Source organism: Onychomys torridus, chromosome 10, assembly GCF_903995425.1.
Source record: "Onychomys torridus chromosome 10, mOncTor1.1, whole genome shotgun sequence".
NCBI classification, from domain to species: domain Eukaryota; kingdom Metazoa; phylum Chordata; class Mammalia; order Rodentia; family Cricetidae; genus Onychomys; species Onychomys torridus.
In genome coordinates, this window is record NC_050452.1 from 70,919,967 (window position 1) to 70,936,400 (window position 16,434).

The 16,434-nt window shown below is 43.9% G+C and overlaps 1 protein-coding gene across 5 annotated transcripts in view; it reads right to left on the reverse strand.

Moving 5' to 3' along the window:
• The window catches only part of Pigg (phosphatidylinositol glycan anchor biosynthesis class G), a 51,204-nt gene extending 39,766 nt beyond the window's left edge, over positions 1-11,438 (reverse strand). For all 5 annotated transcript variants that reach the window (XR_004946081.1, XR_004946080.1, XM_036201710.1 and 2 more), the window contains exons 1-6: positions 11,133-11,438; positions 10,058-10,263; positions 7,264-7,473; positions 5,571-5,759; positions 4,569-4,710; positions 490-702 (exon numbers count right to left, since the gene is read on the reverse strand). Coding sequence is in view for 3 of the 5 variants with exons in the window: in XM_036201710.1 (XP_036057603.1) it covers positions 490-702; positions 4,569-4,710; positions 5,571-5,759; positions 7,264-7,473; positions 10,058-10,263; positions 11,133-11,286 (1,114 nt within the window). In the remaining 2 variants the exon portion in view is untranslated. The remainder of the gene's footprint in view (positions 1-489; positions 703-4,568; positions 4,711-5,570; positions 5,760-7,263; positions 7,474-10,057; positions 10,264-11,132) is intronic.
• Positions 11,439-16,434: the final 4,996 nt, after the last annotated feature.

Sequence of the window (16,434 nt, forward strand, 5' to 3'; positions counted from 1 at the left end):
TTAGCTCAGTGGTAGAGCATTTTTGCCTAGCAAGTGCAAGGCCCAGGGTTCAATCCTCAGCTCAAAAAAAAAAAAAAAATTGGTAAATACTTGTTGAATTAATAAATGTAGCCGGGCAGTGGTGGTGCACACCTGTAATCCCAGCACTCAGGAGGCAGAGCCAGATGGATCTCCGTGAGTTCGAGGCCAGCCTGGTCTACAGAGCAAGATCCAGGACAGCCTCCAAAGCTACACAGAGAAACCCTGTCTCGAAAAACAAAAACAATAACAACAACAACAAAAAATGTATGAAAGATTTCAAATAGCTTAATTACGTTTGTGGGTGTTGCTAATAATGACAGATAAGGTCCTAAGAAAACAGGAACATAACACTCATAGTCAAAGAGTGATAACCACAAAGCATTCCACTACAAACTGCACACCAGAGAACCTTCGGAAAACATAAGGCCCATGGACATGAAGACCTTACAGAAGTTACAACTACCTTACCTTTTTCATACGATGGAACGTTTTCTTGCAATAATTTGCTAAGCTGTAATGTGTTTAAGTGTAAAAATCTCAGCTGTTCTCTCATTGGTTTTCCTTCTATAACTGGAAACAAGAGTCTCCCTACACTGTCTTTAGGAATCGGCAAACCAAGTCCTATTGCTAGGGTTGCAGCCAAGTCGGTCTGCTGGACATGCTTTGGATGTCGAATATCCCCTGGAAAAAAGAAAACATTTTAAGCAATAGATTCCTACAAGGTAGAAAATGGTAGTTAATCTTTAATTTGAGCATCGACAGCTAATATGTCCAAACTACCATGTCTTCAAACCACTGAACTATAGTCACGGAAACCACCTCACTGCTCTTTATGTCAATAAATTCACCAAGTGCTACCTTCCCTTAAGGGGCCTATAATACACTGGATAGAGTCTAATTTTAAAAATACACTGGGCACGGAAGTAACAAGTAGCCAAGCAGAGGGCAAGAGATAGTCACTTGAGTGATGTCAACATGAGTTGGGATTAGCAGTGGTTCCTGAACTATAACAGGGTCTTTTCCTAGGAAAGCAGGATGAGGCTGGGTTCAGCTGGCAGGCGTAACCACTGATTAGGACAAGGACAATAAGACGTAAGATCCTGCCTACCCACACAATCTTTTCAAGCGTGCAGTAGACTTCTGCACCCCAAGCCCTTAGCAGAGGAATGGCTGTGGTGCTCAGACAGCTGTGTACCAATCAACCTTGGATCGAAAGTGACCTTCTAGAGATTTCCCACCTGTAAACAATGTGACCCCTAACCACACCCTACCTCCACCCAAGAAGCATCAGAACAGGTTTACAGGGCTGACTGAATCACCAGGGAAGTCTTCCCAGATGGCCCTGCTTAAGGCTTAGATACACAAGTGTGAGTGTGTGGAGATTTTACTTTAATTGCAGTAATTTTTGGTTGTATCGACTTTTTACTTGGTCAAATTTATTTTCTAGACAAACTTTCTACTTTAATGTTATTTTTTATTATCTTCCAGCACTTTCTGTTACTATTTTCTTACATTGTTTTGGGCTGAAAAACAAACATGAAACAAAACAAACATAACACAAATTCAATTCATTTCATCAGATACTATTCTGAGAATGATGCATGTCTACTGTGGGATGAAATGAGTGTATTCCACGTGATGTTCTAATTCTGCCAAATATTGATAACCAAGATTCTAAGCTCAGGCAGAAGAAAGCAGAGGCCAGACCTAAACAGATGATTTCACTGTTCTGAATGTGAGCTGGAGTATCAATTTGAACTCAAGATTAACTTATTTTAAAAGATTTCCACCAGGCAGTGGTGGCACACACCTTTAATCTCAGCACTTGGGAGGCAGAGGCAGGCGGATCTGAGTTCAATCAAGGCCAGCTTGGGCTACAGAGTGAGTTCCAGGACAGCCAGGGCTACACAGAGAAACGCTGTCTCCAACAACAACAACAAAGATTTCCTTGTTCTGTCCAGAACCCTAATAGAACCCAGCGTAAGTTCACACTTCTAGCTCTGAGAGAGTATCTTCTACCAATTCTACTTGAAGGATCAGGGCACCCTGGGGAAGCTAATTGAGCCCTGAGAAGACATGGCATCTAGGAACACAGTTCAAAGGGCAAGAGAGGGATCAGAGACCACTGAGGTCTCACCTAAAGGACTTGGGAATTAATATTAAAAAAATTATTGCTGATCTTGTTTTAATGTTCTCCAATTTTTTGTTTTGTTTTGCTTTTTGAGAGGGGATTTCTCTGTGTAGCCTTAGCTGTCCTGGAACTCATCCTGTAGACCAGGCTGGTCTCTAACTCAGAGAGATCCTGTTGCCTCTGCATCCCAAATGCTGGGATTAAAGGTATGTGCCACCACCATCTGGCATGTTCTCCCAAAATTTTTTGGGATGAAAATTTAATCTCCAAGGTAATGGTGTTGGGAGGTGGTACCTTTTCTCAGGTATCAGCTCAAGAGCCCTAGCATCACTATAAAGTGGTCTATTGCAAGGAATCTCATCCTCTTTACCCTCCTATTTTATGTCACATGGTGACACAATGCTCCTTCCTTCCAGGGACAGTAATTATGGCATCATCTTGGAAGAAGGAAACAAACCTCACTAGATTATGACACTTTGACCTTGCAATTCCCAACCTATAGAGAAGCAAGAGATCAATTCCTTTCTCTATAAATTATCATACCTCTGACTCTGTTAGAATAGCACAAATGGGCTACAGTAATAGCTAAGTAATATAAAAATATGGAATTAAAATACTACTCTTTGCAAACTCCTAGCTGGTCATCAGTGACTACTAACATCATAATAAAGTCCAGTTACAGTTTGGGTTAAAAAGTTATCCTACAACAAGGCTTGTGCATTTGAATTCTTGGTTCTCAGCAGGCAGTGCTATTTTGGGAGACTGTGGGGGTTGAAGCAGGAAGACAGAGAGTTAGATTAGAGGCCAGTCATGTCACATAGCTACACTGGGTTGGGGGATCCGGATCACAGGGAACTCCAAAGATAATCTAATTTTTTTTCCAGCAAATAAATGGTAGTAAATTAAAAGAGTTGGGAACTTACAAGTTAATAGAGACCTAGGAGACACACTGACACATCATAATATATGGATCTTATTTGCACCTAACTCAAACAAATTAAGACAACTAAAGAGAGAGACAGACATTGGAAATCTAAGCATTTCATAATATTAAGGAATTAAGGACATTTTTGAAATGTAGTAATAGAGCCAGGATCATGTGGAGAAAGTACATATTTGTAGTTCTGAGGTCTGATCCTAAATAATAAGGGAATGAGTGTGTACACAGATAGACTAACACAAGCTATGGCTGGATAGTAACTACTCAAGTTGAGTGGAACATCTGGAGACTTCGACTGTTTGGCTACCTTTAATAGGTCTGAAATTTTCCACAATAAAGAATCTTTTGAAGAGGTTAAAATGTTTGGGTCTGGGATTTATATTAGTTTAGAAAGTAAGGTGGGTAACCAACATTACTGCTTATCAGAAGGTTCATATTTTAACAACATCATGTATTGAGCATGTCCTGTCTTTTTCATTAATGTGAGATGCCATTATTTTCAACAATTCTTTTATGCTAGAATATATTTTTAACCTCTTTATTTTCCTTCATTGATAGGCCTGACCAGTCTTGCCAACAGAAACTGTTTTAATAACTATAGTTTTGCAATGTGAACACAGGGTACAAAGGGCTTTATCCTATAAGTGTTTCAGAGAACTATTCTCAGTTCCTCCACTACTTATATACACTTCTGTCTGCCCCATGGCACCCTTACTTCAGCAACCTTTTAAACCTTTAATAAACAAATATTGATGAAAAGCTGCCGGGCACCATTTTAGGTGGGAGACAAGTGTATGAAACTGGCCAAGTCCTACCTAGGGTAAGTCAGCCAACCAACATACTTGCTCTGCCCTATGGAGGTCCCAGAGGAGGTATGTTATTCTTCCTTTACTCCTAGAGTGACCCATACCCATGCTTCCCACTGGGGCCCGAAGACTCAGGACAGGATGCAGCAGGTTGAGAGCAGTCTATGAAATCATATGGCTGATAATCCAAATTTCATAGAAAGAACAGCCACATTTACAGTCTGGAAATTATCTAAGAATATTTATCAAATGAAGAAACATTAGTTCATGAAAAGCTATTGAACTTTTGTAGGAGCTTTAAGAGTCTGTGGCACACGAATCTCTAACCTCCCTTCCCCCACCCCACCACAGGTTCCAGAAGACAGCAACTCCACAGGAGTACTACCAGGTATGTCCCAGAGATGGAATTCAAATAGTCATGCTTGGCCACAAGTACCCCGACCAACTAAGACATCTCACCAGCCAAGGCAAGTTTTGAGGAGTTCCATATCTAGCTAGTAATATTTCTGCAACAGAATTCTTACAAAAAGAACTTACACTTTGAGAATCAGAGCAAAGAATTTAAGTTATAAATCCTGACTGCCCATCTCCCTTTAAGTTTTTTCTCACACTATTTGGGATAACTTACACCAGATTATAGTCTTAAAATGTTAACATTCCTAATTCTCACCAGGTTTCCTTTCAAATGCAGAGCTGATTAAGATCAGAGGTGTGCTCACTTCCTCTGTGGAAGAGGCCCCATGGCTCCCTGTCTCAGACATCCCATGGTCACCACAGAGAACCAGCAAACTGGGTGAGAGATTCTCTCTTTCCTGCAAGGCAAAGGAGAACCTGTCAGCTGTACTCATCTGGCAAGTACATAAATGGTCTTGAAGAGGAAACAAGTGTAGAACTTCACTTTAGTTAATAGGACCTTCTCCTTAATGCATCAATCTCTTCCAATAAGCTCACAGTCAGATCCAAGGGTCAAAGTCAAATCATGTTACAGGTGAAGAGAGAATGGTTCACAGCTCAGAGTACTTAAGGGTTGTGTTTATGACCTCTGACAGCAGGGGATCTGTCATTTCCAAGCTGTGAGCACATGACTCCCCCTGCCTCAGTTTCCTATCAAGAGAGATACTGAAGGCATTTTTTACAGGACTGTTTAAAGGTAAAACATGGCATCCAGATAGGGCGCCAGGCAGGTCCTGAGGCTTCTCTGTGCAGAGCTCCAGCCATTTGATCTTATCTGCTCCAGTGGGACTGGGCAGGCTCTTGACCCTCAGTGCCTTCTGTGTGACACACACCCGCACAGATAGTACGAATCTGCCCTTCCTCCAGTCAAGTCTCTGTTCACATGGAACTCTTCAGGAAGACTGTCCTAATACACCATTTAAAATGATAGCCTCTCCTTAGTACAGGGGTGCTAGCTCCTCCCGCCTGTGGGTTCCTGAGGCAGCAACTACTTTTGGCACATTTATATTGTTTCCTATATTTCTCATGTTTCCATCCTGGCCAGAATGTAGCTCTACAAATAGTCGCCAACCAAGGAACAGCCATCTAGAAGGTGCCCAGGGCAGAGCATGACAGGCTGGCTGACGATGGGCAGTACTCTCAGCCATTTCTATTTGTTTTAGAAAACACTGACAACATGGAGTCCCACCACCATGCAATGGGCCACAGTAAGCCTTACCTTCGACAACAGTGACGTGTGAATCTTCATCAGGATACTGTCCATTTCACTGAGCTTGTGACCAATCAGGGGGCTGTTGGGCCCAGAAATGTGGCCAATGTGATCCAGCCCTAGATAGTGAAGTATTAACATATCCCAGTCTCCTCTTTTTAATACTTTATCCAAATGTCTTGTGACATTATTGTCCACCTTCACAGAGGGGATGGGGGGGGGAGAAGTACATATAAGCAGTGCATCCAATTTTTCTTGGATCACCAGGAGTCAATGTTAGGTAACAGGATTCATGGAAATTGAAAAACTAAAAACTAAAATAGGCACTGTAGTGATGGCTCATCAGGGAAGAGCCCTAGCTGTCCTTCCAGAGGACCTAGGTTCAGTTCCCAGCCCCCACATGGCAGCTCACAAAAACTAAAATAAAACAAAAGCCCTGAAGTTATTTAAAAAAATAAATGAATATTAATATTAGACTAAACTCTTATGCCTATTCTTTTTAATGTCTCTAGTTTGTGAACAAAACATATAATACAGATAATTTAAAGGAGCAGATGCTACTCTGGCATTCACACACTCCACTCCCATGGGATCATTGCTTGTAGTAACTAAAGCTGAATAAATAAGCAAGCTAAACAGGCCCAAGAATCCTGTCTATGGATAATGAAGGGCAACCAACCAAGACAGTCCAGTACGGTAGGAATATGTAACAGTCCTTCATAAAAGCTATTCCTGGAAGGAATAGGACAGCATCTATCTCCATTTCTAAAGCAACATCATGAAGATGTGAGCAGGGAAACAGCTCCTGATAAGACCAGTACTTAGCCGAGTCTTCAGTGAGCCCATTTCCTCCCACTAAAACATGTACCACTACTACTGAAAAGTCACTCAGTGCCTGCACTGGTGAACTGTGGAAAGGGTCTAGCACTCTAGGAAAAGTATCAGTGAGACAACATACACTCAAGGACTGGCTCCCAGACCCCAAACTAAGCTGAGACTCTCATTCTAGTGCTAAACAGATGAACACTTCCGCCTCATGCTCAACCTTCACTAGCTGGATCTAATCCTGACCTTTCTCTTGCTGGAGCCTGCACCCCAGCACAGGCAGACAGCTCTTAGGATAAGATTCTACTTAGCTCACTGCAAGCCAGGCTCTGTTTCCCCTGTAGATCCCAACAGTTAAAGAATTGCAGGTAGGCATTGGACTCCTGTAACATTGTTGCCTCCCTTTTTGCCCATGTGGAGAGCCCTCACTCATTCAGTGATGGAGCTCCTCTGCTATGGCACCCTTCCTGATCTTCTGTGCTCTCAACATCTATCCAACTAGTTTGCATTTGGGGGCCTACATACCTTGGTTCACACCTGTAACCGAGTTTATGCCTCCACTTACAACTGATTATGTAAATGAATGATTTTTATAATAATCTTGTTATACCACTCCATAAATTAATAAATACCACACAAGAAATAGCATCACCTCTAAGTGGAAAATGGTAGTGTCAGGCTCTACCTGAGGCACAATGCTTCTCTTTGTAAGAAACTGACCTCTGAAATGGGGTGTGGTGGTGCATGGCTGTAATCCCAGAACTCTGAAGGTGGAGGCGTGAGTATAAAGTGTTCAAGGATGGCCTCTGCCACATACCAAGTTCCAGCTTTACCTGGGCTACATGAGACTTTGTAATTGGGGGGGAGGGGTGCTGACCTCTATATAATCTGACACAAAGAATGATGTTGTCCCATCATATTCCACAAAGTGCTTTGGGAATAATTTAAGCCATGTTTCATCTCCATAAAAGATCATTCTTTTCCCAGCAGCTTTGGCTTGTCTTATCACATTGTCTTCTAGAAGCACAGGAGAATTGAGGTTCCTGATGACATCAACAAAGCCAGGGAGACTCCCTGTCATCAATGCCTGCAGGAAGAACATTCAAGACTTAGATCACAGATCCAAAAATGCAGCACAGGAGACAGGAAGATCACTTGGAGGTCACACAGATGTAGAGACCTACAGGTGACCCTATACTGGAGACTGAGTCTTGGACAGCAAGTGGGCAGGTGCAGTAGTGAAAGCAGAACACAGATTTTGGGCAAAAACATCAAACTCAATAATGAAGATTTGATTATTTAATAAACACAGTTCGGGTAATCCTTTCATTGGTAAGACAGTAAAGGAGGAGACAGTAATAGTTAGACACAATGCCAGTCACAGAAGCTATGGGTTAATTCCTGAGTTAATGCTAATGTGAATGTCTATACACTGAAAACATGAACCTGTATGTTCAGACCCTTTGTCAGGGTTCCAAGTAAGATTTAACTATGTGACAAGCAAGCTCATTAACTCTAACACACAAACCCTAACAATCAAGCAAATCTAATATCTATCTCCAAGTTTTTTTTTAAATAAGAGAAAATCCTGCCTGTATAGAGTTCTCAAAGTGAACTGGGCCAGGAATGTCAGGGGAACATCAGACCCTACCCACAATGTTGCACCTTACAATAGATGGGGGTGTGAAATATCCTACCTTTCTGATACAGAGTGGAGTCAATACTCTCCCCACTTTTACCACAAACCCTACCAGGCCACAGCAATAGTAATGAACTCCCATGATTTGGAGGAATAACAACACCTAAGATAACAGCCAGAGACTTGTGGTGAAAAGGAACAGGAGTCTTTGTAAGGCCTACAGAATTCTAGTAAGATTTCTTCCGTGGCAAATAGGCTTGAACTCAGTGCTGTACATATGGTAGGCAAGCGCTCTACTGTGGAGTTTTATCACTAGCCAAATATGGAACTATAAATCAACCAGACTTTCAGAGTGGCAGAATGACCAGCTTGGCAAATCCCCACCCCCACCCCCAAGAGCAATGGAAAACCAACAGAAACTATCAAAAGTAATTGTTTTGAAACTTTCATAGTCCCCAAAATCATGCAGCAAGTTGTACAGTCACACTCAAGGAAACCTGTCCCTGTGGTTTTCCCTGTTTCCTTCCTTCTCTACCTGACCTGGGAATGGCTCCATTACAACAAGCTGTGACAAGTAAGACACCAACTTGAAATCTAAAAAGGGGCTCTGGGAAAGAAGGCAATTATGGACAAGTTTTTAAAGTATCTATGTATTTGGGGGAATCTGGAGACTTAGAGACAGCCAAAATTAGCACTTCTGGCTGAGGAGGAATTCTTGATTAAACAAACAGTCAGAGTCATGAAAACTCCTTAGTCAAGTGTCCTAGCACACATGAGCCTTGGGTAGATGCCTTAATGTGGTATACGCTCAAGCAAAACCTTGGCCAGTAACTGGCTGACCCCTAAATTACACTGGACCAGAGGAGCCCAAGGGAAGAGTGGTTTAAAAATAAAAAAAGAATTAAAAAAAAAAAATCTAGGGGCTTGCTAGGTTGCTCAGCAGTTAAGAGCACTTGACATTCCTGCAGACAACCCAGCATCAGTTTCCAGCACCCATGTGACAGTACACGACCACCTGTAACTCTAGCCCTGGGGGACACAACACTCTTGTCTGCCCTCTGCAGGCACCAGGCACATGTGTACTGCACATACATGTATGCAGGCAAAATACTCAAACCCAGAAAATGAAATAAACCCGTTTTAAAAATCCACAGACTTTCGAGCACTTTGGGTTCTTTCTGCCTACACTCTTCCTGCTCATCCTAATAGCACCTTTTTGACTGTCATTTCCTCAGACGGGCTCCTCTGACTCCATAACCTCAACTGCATTTCTACCCTCCACACTCGGCATTCCAAGCTATTCTTTTCCATCAGGCACTCACCACACTATGTTTATTTGAATGCTCAGTTGTTGAATGGGTATGTATATCCATAGAGCCTAAAAGCCCCCGAAAGCAGAAGGACTGTTTTCCCCCAAACGTACCCATTACAATGTCAACACCTAGTAGTTGCTCAGTAAGTAGTCTTCAAGCCAATATACAGACAGGACTTCATTTTTTTTTTTTATTTACTCATGATTATTGCATAAACCACTATGCACTTCAAAACTACCCTCACCAAAATGAACAGCTAATTATGTAGAAGTAACAATTGTTGAGGCCAGTTCATACTTGTTTGATCATTTTGTATAACATAATTTCGATAAGCAATTTAATTTGACTGAGTTTTTTTCTTATGTGTACAATTTATGAACTAGACTGAGTCTCCCTAACAGCTCCATCAAGCCTAATGACTAAGGAACACAGCAGTCTACCAAAGGGGACAGTACCTCTTGGACTACAGTAGCCTGGACAATCTGGCTCCAAATCTTTCCTCCTTTCTATGAAGTATGAACTCTGACTACTTCACAAAGGGTAAAAAGATGGTTCCATTTTATTATGGAGTTCCTTCAGCATCCCACTGCCTCAGTAAAACTGACAACATCAAAATATTTTCCATGTTATTAATATAGGGTCTCCAAATAGACTAGATAATCTCTCTAGATTTTCAAAAGTGCCAAATCATGATTTATACAACACCAAGTTAAATTTACCTTGATTCGAGGCATAGTAACTGTGGGTGGCTTTGCCTCAGCCACAAAACTATGAGACGCTCCTTTTTCTACCAGGTAAGTTGTGTACGGCATATACTTCACACCTTTTGACCCAAACACAAAATCATCTCTTAAGGCGTCTATCAGCATGATAACAACTTTACTGAAGAGAGGTGACGGCAGCTTGGTCCAGTTGGAACTGGCTCCTAAAAGTGTTTAGAAAAAAGGAAATTAAGTTTTAAACTGTATTTAGTATTCAACTGCCTTCAATGTCTTTTTGCTTGTTCTTTTAGCACATATCTAGTTCAACCTGAAAAAAGGCCCATTTTTAGTAGCCAGTGTTAATTTCCTAAGAGACCAGACAAGACAACTATGAAGGTTTTTTCAAGGGTTTTAACTAGCCCACAGATGTCAGACTACCAAGAAGGGTATCTTCTGGGCTAGGCTGGACTGTATGTTAACAATGAGTAGGTATCCCAGTAATATGTAGTGAATGCATTCTCTTAGCATAGTGAAGAGTCCAGGACATGGAAATCTCAACATAAGAGACCTACAGTTGGGACCCGTATCTTCCGCAGCTTGGCCTAAGACGTAGCCTTGCAGGTAGTGAACTGGTGGATTTACAAATTGTTTACATGTCCAGTGATTGGATTATGTGGACATGCTTCACAACAGTAGAGTCTTTACCTGGTGTTTATTTCTGTATAGGTGAGGATAATAAGGGTTCCAGTGCAGAGAGGCCTTGACCACGGGGGTGGGGGGGTGGGGGTGGGGTGTTTAGGGGAGGTTTACTACAGAGTAGTAGAAAACTTGAGGGGTCTGAATATTACCTGTTATGTTCTATTGGTCAGAACTGGAAACCTAAATTGGAAGCGATTGAAAGGATTAAGAAAAGGGATAGGGATCAGTGTATAATGAGATGCGGAGCCAGAGTCACTCGGGGTTTTCTCTGATTATCAGAGTCCGTCTGCGATTCCCCCAAAGGTGTATGATACAGAAACAAAGCTAAACAGTACAACTTGCTTCGGGGTGGGGCAGAATGAAAGCGAGGACCACTGCGAAAGGGGGTCCATACCTGCTACCGGTTCGGGAGCGGGGGTTTCTACACCGTGCTCTGGTCTAGCAGAAGAACGAACAGGAGCCGGGAAGAATCCCCGAATAAATATCGCGACCCCGATAACCTCAATCGCTACGCAGCTGGCAGCGAAGGCCCCGGAGCCCAGGCGCATCCTGCCCAGCCGCTGGGCCGAGGTGGCCTGAAACTTCGTGTATCGGCAGGAACTGCGGAACCGGTTAGCAGAGACCACTCCCGGACTGTCAAACCCGGCCTCCGGGCTGGCCTCACCAACGCCAGCGCACCGGAAATACGCACGAGGTGGCTGGCAGCCGCGGTCGCTCCCTGATGACTCGCCTTCCGACCCGCCCACTGGGAAACCCTCCCCGGGGACTGGGCGCTGCCCCGCCCACATCCCTGTCCCTGCCCGCTCTGGAACCCAGCTGCCCACCGGGATCGCAGGAGCCTCGCTTCCCCGGAGTCCCCGCACCTGCCTGGCCCACTCGGGACTTCAAGTTTCACGCCTTCAACCCTTGACCCAAGAGCGCCTGGCACCGCCCAATGTCCGTTCAGTTGTTCGCTGCTGGTTTCCACGTGTATTAGGCGTACCCCACCTCCACCTGGGATTTTCTGAAGGGTCTCAAGTCCTCTTTCTGGGGCAAGCCTGCGGATTAAGCGACCCCCGGTGTGACTGGTGATCTGTGTCCTCCCCTTTGGAAAGCTGCCCTTCTCTGGTAGCAACTGTTAAACCGTAGGAGGTTACATGTTCCGATGGAAGATGGGGTATAAAGAGCCAAATCTTACCACTCTTGATTCAGGAATAACCGGGGCTCATGCAATGAGACGGGGGCCACACACCTGCCTTGTCCTGCTTGGTGCACACTCATGCTCCCTGAGGACCTTTCCTCTAGGACCAGGGTGGACCTTAAGGTGTGTCTTCCGAACTTAAAAACAAGGATCCTGTTAAGGATGGTTTTGCTGCTGTTAAGTTGTATGAATTCCTTAATATCTTGGATAGCAACTTTTATATTTGATTTGTGAGTTAAGTTTTCATCTAGTTCATGTTTGTCATTTTCCAAGTTCCTTAGCTTGATGTAATCACATGTTCAGTTTTTAAAAAACCTTTAATCCCAGCACTGGGGAGGCAGAGGCAAGCGGATCTCTGTGAGTTCGAGGCCAGCCTGGTCTACAAAGCGAGTTCCAGTACAGCCAGGACTGTTACACAGAGAAACCCTGTCTCAAAAAAATCAAAACAACAACAACAACAGGATGTTACTTCCGAGGCTTGAGAGACGGCTCAGCAGTTAAGAGCGCTGACTGCTCTTCCAGAGTAATAAGCTTTAGGCCTCCCCACCAACGCAGCTAACCAAATCAGACCGAATTGGAAAGCCCAGGTTTAATAAGTAAAGCATTCCAGATGATTCCCCGGCCCCACAGAGAGGAGCCAGGGACACAAGACCAGAGGAACCATGTGTCTGTTTTTTGTTTGTTTGTTTGTTTTGCCGTGGTGGGGGGGTGAGGGAGGGAGGATATGCGGCTTATATACTCTGTGGGCGTGGTCTTGAGCCTCTCTGAGGGAGGAGCTGTGTTTGGCTTTGAAGGGGCGCGTTTGGGGAAAGAAACAGGGAAGGGGGTTGAGGTGGATCTTCCACCAGACTCCTTCCAAACATTGCAGACTCAATGGGTATAGGGATGCCAGGATGCCAGAGGTTGAGGTGGAGCTCCCACCCAAACACAGAGGACACAGATTCAATACCCAGCACCCAATAAAATTTTTTAAAAATATTTTTTAAATATTATTTCCTTTTCATATAGTATCATAGTTAGGGTTTATTGCTGTGACCATGGCAACTCTTGAAAAGGAAAATATTTACTTGGGGCTGGCTTACAACAGTACAGAGGTTTAGTCCATTATCTTCATGGTCATGGTGGGAATCAGGTGAGAAACAACCTAGATGCCCCTCAGCTGAAGAATGGATAAAGAAAATGTGGTACATTTACCCAATGGAGTATTACTCAGCTGTTAGAAAAGTAACATCATAAAATTTACAGGCAAATAGATGGAACTAGGGAAAAAAGTCATCCTAAGTGAGGTAACTCAGATCCAGAAAGACAAACATGGTATGTACTCACTCATAAGTGAACATTAGCTGCTAAGTAACAGATAATCGTGCTACAATCCACAGACACAGGAGACTATGTAACAAGGAAGGTGGGGTTCATGGATCTCCCTGGGAAAGGAGAATAGAATAGATTTTGTGAGTGGACTGAGGCTGGGAACAGAAGGGATTAGGTAGGGGTCAGGTAGAGGAGGAAAAGAGTAATGAGAGAGAAGATTGGGATTGGGGGGCCTTTGGGGGATGATGTGGCAAACTAGAGCAGTGGAAACCCCCTGGGGTCGGTGAGATTGGCTCTTAGTAATGAGCAATATGGAGCCTGAACTGGCCATCTGTGGTGATGATATAGCGTGTACCTCAATAAAGCTTGCCTGTGGATCAAAGGACAGAGCAAGCCACTAGATTAGACATAAGAGGCCAGACAGTGGTGGCACATACCCTTAATCCTATCACTCGGGAGGCAGAGATCCATCTGGATCTATGAGTTCAAGGCCACACTGGGACCAGAGCCAGGTAGTGGTGGCACACACCTTTAACCATTACTGGGAAGCACACACACCTTTAATCCCAGGAAGTGATGTCAGGGCAGAGAAAGGTATATAAGGGGTGAAGAAACAGAAACTAAAGCAGTTCAGCTTAGACCCTCAGGGGTGAGGACTCAGAGACTTTCAGTCTGAGGATTCCTGGAAACAAGATCAGCTGAGGAGTTGTCGAGGGGAGGTTGGCCTATGACTTGCTCTGCTTCTCTGATCTTTCAGCTTTCATCCCAATCCTGGTACCAGGATTTTTATTAAAAGACCACCTAAGATTTGAACAACAGCCATCTTCTATAACCAGGCAAGGCTTCCAGCAGTGGGACTGGGACACCAATCCAGCCACAAAACTTTTGATCTACAATCTGTCCTGCCTGAAAGATGTGCTGGGGTAATGGTGGTACAGATCTTGTGGGAGTGGCCAACAAATGACGGATCCATCTTGAAGCCCATGCCATGAGAGGGTGCCCACCCCTGACACTGACTGAATAGCCAGGAACCGGAGACTTGCCAGTCCTGAGACCCAGGATAGAATCAAACATGACTGGGAAAAAAATTAATGAAATGATTCCTATTTGCTGTACAAATAGATTGATACATAGCCCAGCTGTCATCAGAGAGGTATCATCCAGCAACTGATAGGAGCAGGTGCAGTGGCCCACAGCCAAAGGATTGTAGGTGCCAGAGGGGTTGGGGACACCATGAGAACACGGCCCACAGAATCAACTAAGCAGGGGACACAGAGACTGGTGTGAAAATTACAAGGCCTGAATAAGTCTGAGCTAGGTCCCCTGCATATACATTATGGTGGTGTAGCTGGGTGTTCTTGCAAGACTCCTACAATGGGAGTGGGGCATGTCTCTGACTCTTTTGCATGCTCTTAGAACCCTTTCCTCCTCGCCTCATCCAGCCCAGACATGAGGGCTTGTGCCTAGTCTTACTGTAATTTGGTATGCCATGTTCAGTTGATATCCCTGGGAGGCCTGGTCTGTTTTTGAAGGGAAACAGAGGAGGAGTGGATCTGGAGAGAGGCAAGTAGGTGGAGGGGCTGGGAGGAGTGGAGGAAGGGGAAACTGTGCTTGGGAAGTAATGTATCGGAGAAAAATAAAACATAATAATAAAAATTTTAAAAAATTACTAGTTGTGGTATTTTTAAAGAAAATGGCCTCCATTAGGAGGTGTGGTCTTGCTGGAGTAGGTGTGGTCTTGTTGGAAGCAGTTTGTCACTGCAGAGGTGGCCTTTGAGGTCTCATATATGCTCAAGATAACACTCAGTGTCTCAGTTCACTTCCTGTTGCCTGCAAGATGTAGAATTCTCAGCTACTAATCCAGCACCATGTCTGTCTGCAAACTGCCATGTCCTATCATGATGATAATGGACTGAACCTCTGATACTGTAAGCCACCACCTCAATTAAATATGTTCCTTTATAAGAGTTGCTGTGGACATGGTGTCTCTTCACAGCAACAGAAACCCTGAGACACTACATTTTGCTAATTTAAAAAAAATCCAGGGGTTGGGAATTTAGCTCAGTGGTAGAGTGCTTGCCTAGCAAGCACAAGGCCCTGGGTTCGAGCCTCAGCTCAAAAAAAAATCCAAAGTCTCTCAACTATAGAATCTTGTAAAATAAACACTAAGTTATACACTTTCTTACTCCAAGAGGAAAGAATCAGGAAACAGTCACAATAAAATCAAAGCAATACCCAAGTCCAAAAGTATAAATATCTCAATTTCTGATATCTTGAATTAATAGTCTTCTGAGCTCCAAAGGGCTCCATTTCTCCAGTTCTGCCATTCATAGCATACACAGCATGTATTATATACTCAGGCTGGCTCTCCTCCACACCTGCTTCTGTTCTTGGTAGTTGTCTCATGGTACTAGTTAGTATCTCTTATATGCTGGTGTCTCCATTGCAACTGAGGATGCATACTCAACAATGGCCTTTCAGGGATCTCAGCCCTATCACACACCTCAACTGCTCTTCATGACTTCTTCATGCCTTCAAAACCAACACTGAAAGACCCCCGAAGAGATCTCCCTTCAGGAGAGACCCCCGGCTCAATGAGCACGCAGCGACCACCGATCAGATGCAACAGCACGAGGTTTATTCAAACACAGGTACCTGGGGCAACAAAGCCTCTCAGAAGACCTGCGTGCCTCTGGGTTGGTGGGATGGGTTTTTATAGCAAGAAGCGCGGGAAAGCATTAGTCAAAGGGTTCTGATTGGATAATTTAAACAAGGCGCGAATGGTTACAAAGCTCTGATTGGACAATTCAAGTGAGGCGCGAATAGTCAAAGGGTTCTAATTCTAATTGGATAATTTAAACAAGGCGCGAATGGTTACAAAGCTCTGATTGGACAATTCAAGTGAGGCGCGAATAGTCAAAGGGTTCTAATTCTAATTGGATAATTTAAACAAGGCGCGAATGGTTACAAAGCTCTGATTGGACAAATCAAGTGAGGCGCGAATATATAAGCATAAATCAAATGGGGCATGAATTCAGGCTCAGGGCGGTTTGTGGGTTTCCTTGGTAACCAGATATGTGTGTTGACTCAACCCCTATCTAGAATTCCAGCTGCTCTGGCCCTCCCGCACTGACGCCAGGCAGTCTGCCCCTGACATCCTGCTTATCTCTACGCTTTTGCCTTCTAGCTGAATTCCTTTGTTCCC